Source organism: Hyaena hyaena, unplaced genomic scaffold (genome assembly GCF_003009895.1).
Source record: "Hyaena hyaena isolate Hyena2069 unplaced genomic scaffold, ASM300989v1 scaffold_1567, whole genome shotgun sequence".
Lineage (NCBI taxonomy): Eukaryota > Metazoa > Chordata > Mammalia > Carnivora > Hyaenidae > Hyaena > Hyaena hyaena.
In genome coordinates, this window is record NW_024082198.1 from 57,095 (window position 1) to 63,780 (window position 6,686).

At 42.2% G+C, this 6,686-nt stretch overlaps 1 protein-coding gene across 1 annotated transcript; it reads left to right on the forward strand.

The window, feature by feature from the left end:
- Nucleotides 1-387: 387 nt before the first annotated feature.
- On the forward strand, nucleotides 388-4,399 carry LOC120226031 (DDB1- and CUL4-associated factor 12-like protein 2). The gene has a single exon (XM_039224224.1). The coding sequence runs from the start codon at nucleotides 388-390 to the stop codon at nucleotides 1,777-1,779; it is 1,392 nt and encodes a 463-aa protein (XP_039080155.1). The 3' UTR covers nucleotides 1,780-4,399.
- Nucleotides 4,400-6,686: the final 2,287 nt, after the last annotated feature.

The window sequence follows — 6,686 nt, forward strand, 5'->3', positions numbered from 1 at the left end:
ACTTCCCGCCCTCGCCTAGATCCACGCGGCAGCTGCCGCACTAGGATCGCGCTCCGCTCTTCTCGGTCCGCGCTCCTCACCTCCTTCTCCTTCCTTGCGTTGTGGACTCGGTAAGCCCCGCACCCTGCGGTCGCGCCCGCCTCCTGGCCCCTGAGAGCACGCGCTCCCGGCTGACGCGGAGGCGCCGCTGTTCACCCCGCCGCCACGGCCAACACGGGTGCCTCGCGCCGCGGCCGCCACGGCCGCTGCGGCCGCCGTCGGCGCCGTCGCCGCCGCGCCGCCGATGCCACTGCCGCCGCCCCCGCCACTGCTGCCACTGCTGCCGCCGCCGCCACTGCTGCCGCCGCCGCCACTGCTGCCGCCGCCGCCAGTGGCCCGCCGCCCACCATGGCCCCGCAGCAAACAGGTAGCAGGAAGCGGAAAGCGCCCGCGATCGAGGCGGGAGCCGCGAGCTCGTCGTCTCAGGGCTCTGTGGCGGCAGACGTAGACGGGCCGCTGCCGCCCAAGAAGCAGAAGCGGCCGGCGACGCGGCGCTCGCTGGTACACTACCTGAAGGACCGCGAGGTGGGCGCGCGGGGCGGCACCTGGCTGTCTGGCTCCAAGGGCGAACTGCGGGGCTACGCGGTGCAGAAGCTGCCCGAACTGTTGCGGGAGCGCGAGCTGGCCCTGGGCACCCTCAACAAGGTGTTCGCGTCGCAGTGGCTGAATGCCAGGCAGGTAGTGTGCGGCACCAAGTGTAACACCCTCTTCGTGGTGGACGTGCACTCGGGGCAGATCACGCGCATCCCTCTGATGCGGGACCGCGGGTCCTGGTTGGGCCGGGCCCAGCCAAGCTGCGGCATCCACGCCATCGAGCTGAGTCCCTCCAAGACGCTACTGGCCACCGGAGGAGAGAACCCCAACAGCCTGGCCGTCTACCAGCTGCCCACCCTAGACCCCGTGTGCCTCGGCGACCGCCACGGCCATAAGGACTGGATCTTTACCATCGCCTGGATGAGCGATACAGTGGTTGTGAGCGGCTCCCGCGATGGCACTGTGGCTCTGTGGCAGATGGACCCCGACATGTTCAGTGGCAGCATGGCCTGGCACAATGATGCGGGGCTTCCTGTGTACACCCACATCCGTCCCAGGGACATGGAGACCATCCCCAGGTCCAGCACCAGCCCCAGTAACCGCAAGGTGCGGGCCTTGGCCTTCAGCGGCAAGAACCAGGAGCTCGGAGCTGTGTCACTGGACGGCTACTTCCACCTGTGGAAAGCCCGGAGCACTCTGTCCAGGCTGCTGTCCATCAGGCTGCCCTATTGCCGAGAGAATGTGTGCCTGACCTACTGCGAAGAGTTCTCCCTGTACGCGGTGGGCTCCCAGTCCCATGTCTCCTTCCTAGATCCACGACAAAGCCAACAAAAAATCCGGCCACTGTGCTCCAGAGAGGGCGGCAAAGGCGTGCGCTCGCTGAGTTTCTACCAGTACATCATCACCGTGGGCACGGGCCATGGCTCCCTGCTCTTCTATGACATCCGTGCCCAGAAGTTCCTGGAGGAGAGGGCCTCAGCAAGCACGGACTCCTGTCCTGGGCCCTCAGGAAGAAAGCTAAAGCTCACCTGTGGCAGAGGCTGGCTCAATCACAATGACTTGTGGGTGAACTACTTCGATCATATCGACGATTTCCCCAACGCGCTCTACACTCACTGCTACAACTGGCCTGAGATGAAACTCTTCGTGGCTGGAGGGCCTCTCCCTTCAGGCCTCCACGGGAACTACGCAGGCCTCTGGAGCTAAGGATGGCCTATGTGTTCTCAAAGTGCTCAGGTTACCTTCCAGTCCCCTCTCACTCTCTTCTTCAGGCTGTTTTGTGTTTTTTACTTCAGTGTGGCATTTGTCTTCCAGATTGAAAGTGCCTAATTTACATGTCCTTAGTGTATGAGAGAGAGAGAGTGGGGTGTCCTTCAGGCAATCAAAACTTGGCTTTAATACCTTTTAACACCTTTGCAAACCATCTTTTTGAATTCACACTGCAAAGAGTTTTGGCTCTTAGTTGCCTCCTTTGAGTTACATATTGTCTCTTTTTAATGTTTTGCAGTCATGGTTTTAGAATTTTGTGTATTTTCCTTTTTGTTTTTCATGGTCAGTATTGCAATTATACTGTGTTTAGTTATTTTTCATTGCAGATAGATGGTATATTAAGAACATGCTTAAAAACAGGGTGTCTGATCTGTTCTGGAAAGTTACCCATAGTTTTATAAAGCATTGTTGCACTTGGAAAATATGTTCCAAATTCTACATTACCGACTTTAGAAATATTCCATTTGCAAATTGTAATCTTCGGTGTTTATAGTTTCTAAGTTGTTGGTGCTAAACATGCTTTTTAAAAAGTTTTTCTCCTTGAAAAAAAGTTTTCACAGAATCTTGTGTTTTTACCAAAATCTCAGTTTGTCATAATTCTTTAGGAATGCAAGGGATGAAGCTCTTTGTGGCTGGAGGGCCTCTCCCTTCAGGCCTCCACGGGAACTACGCAGGCCTCTGGAGCTAAGGATGGCCTATGTGTTCTCAAAGTGCTCAGGTTACCTTCCAGTCCCCTCTCACTCTCTTCTTCAGGCTGTTTTGTGTTTTTTACTTCAGTGTGGCATTTGTCTTCCAGATTGAAAGTGCCTAATTTACATGTCCTTAGTGTATGAGAGAGAGAGAGTGGGGTGTCCTTCAGGCAATCAAAACTTGGCTTTAATACCTTTTAACACCTTTGCAAACCATCTTTTTGAATTCACACTGCAAAGAGTTTTGGCTCTTAGTTGCCTCCTTTGAGTTACATATTGTCTCTTTTTAATGTTTTGCAGTCATGGTTTTAGAATTTTGTGTATTTTCCTTTTTGTTTTTCATGGTCAGTATTGCAATTATACTGTGTTTAGTTATTTTTCATTGCAGATAGATGGTATATTAAGAACATGCTTAAAAACAGGGTGTCTGATCTGTTCTGGAAAGTTACCCATAGTTTTATAAAGCATTGTTGCACTTGGAAAATATGTTCCAAATTCTACATTACCGACTTTAGAAATATTCCATTTGCAAATTGTAATCTTCGGTGTTTATAGTTTCTAAGTTGTTGGTGCTAAACATGCTTTTTAAAAAGTTTTTCTCCTTGAAAAAAAGTTTTCACAGAATCTTGTGTTTTTACCAAAATCTCAGTTTGTCATAATTCCTTAGGAATGCAAGGATTTTATTGGTTGAATGTTCAGAATTAATCTGAGAACCCAAATGATCTTTTTTCTTCTTCAATCCTTACTTAAGTTTTAATGACCTGTTGTTAAATAAACAAATGTGTATTTTTTCACTTCTTGCCTTAGTACTATAAGAATTTGTGAATTTATTTGAATGTTGTTTAAAGAACTTGCACAGAATTTTAGTGCCACTATTCAAAGCAGGGATTCTAAGTATAAAAATATAGAATGTATGGCAGGTTGGGGAGAGTGTATACTAATCCAAGATAAAGACTGGATATTTTTGCTGTTGCTGTTTTTAATACTAAATATTCTATTTCATCATACTTTAGAATTAGAAAATTCTGAATAGTTAACACAGGAAAAGCTGTAAAGGACAAAAAATGACCCCAGTCCCTACTTCTTCTGAAAAAGATGCTTAATTTTAAAGTCCAAATTAGTAAGATTTTATTTTATGAATTTCAAAGATTCTTACCTAAAGTAGAATAAATATATTACTAAAAAGTAATGATGTCATAGCTCATTGTAATAATACACTATTACCAAGGACACAGGACGTTTGTTTCAAGAAAATGGTCTGGAGATTAAAATAAATACGATTTGGTTGAAGAAAAGTACTTTGGGGCTCAGATAAATACAAATGATACAATGTTAAGAAAATAGTTTTCATTTCTCCATATATGAGAATATTGGAAGTGGAAAGGGAGATTGGCCCTTTCTCAAAACTGGCCAGGTCGCGCTGACCATGGGTTAGTATTGTGGTGTGTCTGTTTTTTTCTAAAATGTTTTGGCACTCAGATGCTGCCTTGGTGCCCGTTCACTACATGCTGTTCAGTTGCAAATCTGAACCAAGTAATATAGTGAACAGTACTAAAAATGAATTAAGAAATACAGAAAAAAATGCGATTTTATTTACAGAGATTGTCTTAACAGGTTTATATAATTGTTGTTATATAGCAATAAATTGTATTTGTGTACACGTATGTGTCTCTAACTCAGTCGTAACTGTTTTGAGAGCAGAGAATCTAATTGTCATCTTTATATTCTCTCATTTCTCCAGTAATGTGTAGCAAATCATAGGCAATTAGTAAATATTTACTAAATGAACATATTTGCCTCTGGAGACTTAAAGTTCAAGGCTGTGAAAAATAAATGCACAAACAAATAAATAAAAGTTTATTCTTAAATAGTATGGAATCCTATTTTGTCCTCCCCCCTCCCTTTTTTCTTTGCCCTAATTCATTTCCCATTCAGGCCCTGGTGCTTATCTGTTCATAAACTTCTTCATATGGGATAAATTTTCAATATTGCTGGAATTTAATATTTTCACTTGCAAATACTTAGATTTGAAGTTTTCTTCAAAGCATTCTGTTGTGGTTTTTTTTCCAGAAATTAACTTTGAGGGATTTTTTTTTTTTTTTTAGGATTTGTCTTCTTACCCAAAAATAGTTATTTGCTGAAAACTTCTTTAAATGTTACCTAACAACTTCACCAAAGTATTTACTGTCTTGTGGGTTTTAGGGGATTTTTATAGTATTTGGTCATTATTTGGGGACATTGGAAGAACATTTTCAGAAGAAATGACACTTTTACATGAGGTGGGGTTTTAAAGAAAAAAAGAAGGAACATCTCTGATTTGTTCCTAGGCTTGTCCCTTAAATTCATCACTGACTCACACTTAACTTTCTCATAAATTAGAATATATTTTTTTTGATGCTGAATCATAACTTGCCTTTTAAAAACACTAAATAGCCTAATTATGTACGTATTTATATTATGTAGAAGTTAAATTATTTTGAAGTATTTCCTACTTCAGGGACAAAGTGATCTACACAAGTACAATTAATTGTGTAGCTTATGAGTGAAATAATTGAAAAAGTAATGATGCCAGTACTCCAGGAAACCCACAAATGTAGTTCACTTAAACAAGGGATACATATTTTTATGTACAAATTACCTATTGTGATTGTCTGAAAACCTTTGTATTATAGGTTTTTATATTTATGTGTTAAAAATATTAGTTCCATTTATCTAACTACAAATGACATATTCCTCCCCAATGTATTACTGACTTGAAAATTTATGTTCTTTATTAACTCTTTGGATAAGTTATTTCTCATTTTTTTGAAGGGGGAAGAAAGAATTGACTAACAAAGGTTATCCAGTGAAATAAATTGAGATGAGTACTCCGGAAAAAAAATTAGTCTGTTAAATATGCTTTAGCACTAATGATAAACAAAATTGCATTCTCCAGATTTTGATTTTTTTTCCAGCTGTACTCAGTGTCAAACAAGTTGTCAAAATTTTTCCATGAATTACTAATTTAGAGTGATTTTACAAAATAATTCACAAAGCCCTCCCAGATGTGACAGCTTCCTAATCTCTGCAAGTCTTAGGTAACCCAGCTACATTAAACTTGTCACTATGTGAGCTGCTTAGTGATGCAGTTCAGTGAGAAAGACATGTACTAATGTGAAAGAAAGTCCGCATAGGCCACTAGTGTTTGCTTTAAGAGATGTTATTTTAAGATCTACTGATAGGGCTGCCTAAAACTATTTCCTACTACTGGCCTGCTGTAAACCCCAAAATACCTAGCTTTGGAGTATGGCATCAGCAAAATGGCAATGTGATCACAGGAGGTTGCCATGAAACAGGCTAATCTTTAGGAAGAAAGGGTCTTTAACTGCTAGGTGTTGTTTTGCATAGGCAATGCTCTTTGCTTCATAGGCCCTTCCTCTTTTTTTTTTCTTTTAAACTGTGACATCCCAGAGTAGTATGCATTCAACTTTGTCATGCTCCCGTAGTGAATGTTTTATTATCTTAATAGAGCAGTTATCAGATTGTAATGCAGTTAACTATGTGAGTATCTCACTATCCCCTCCGTACCCCAGTTCAAATGTGAACTCTGTCATCCCAACACCTAGCACATAAGCTACGCGTACATGGCACTGGGAGGTCCAGAGTAATGACTAATACAATGATTTATTAGCATCAATTATTGTATCAGATTAGTTGACCACAATATTTGCAACTGTAATAAGGATTAGGTTGATAGATGAAGAATATCTCGAAACAGACCCCATGGTAGTGATCATAGCAATTCACAGCATGGAATAATGTGGGTAGGGTAGCAGAAATTTTGATTACTTAACAGTTGCATAGAGGACTGATATTGGATCTGGGCCAGCAAGATGAAATGGAATAAATATTTTAGAATCACAAAAACCTGGGTTTGAATCCCAGGTCTATTATTTTCTTACTGAATAACCATGGGTATGTTGCTTAACTTCTCTAAACCTGACCTTATATTACTAATTGTTCAATCCCCAGAATCTAATATGCTGCCTAATATAGATAAACACTCTATTGACTCTAGTTATTTTCCTCTGTAGATCCTTACTAATTCTGTTAAAGGTATGTGTACTTTTTACTTAATTATTACAGTTTTACAAGGACATTTTTATGTGCATTGTG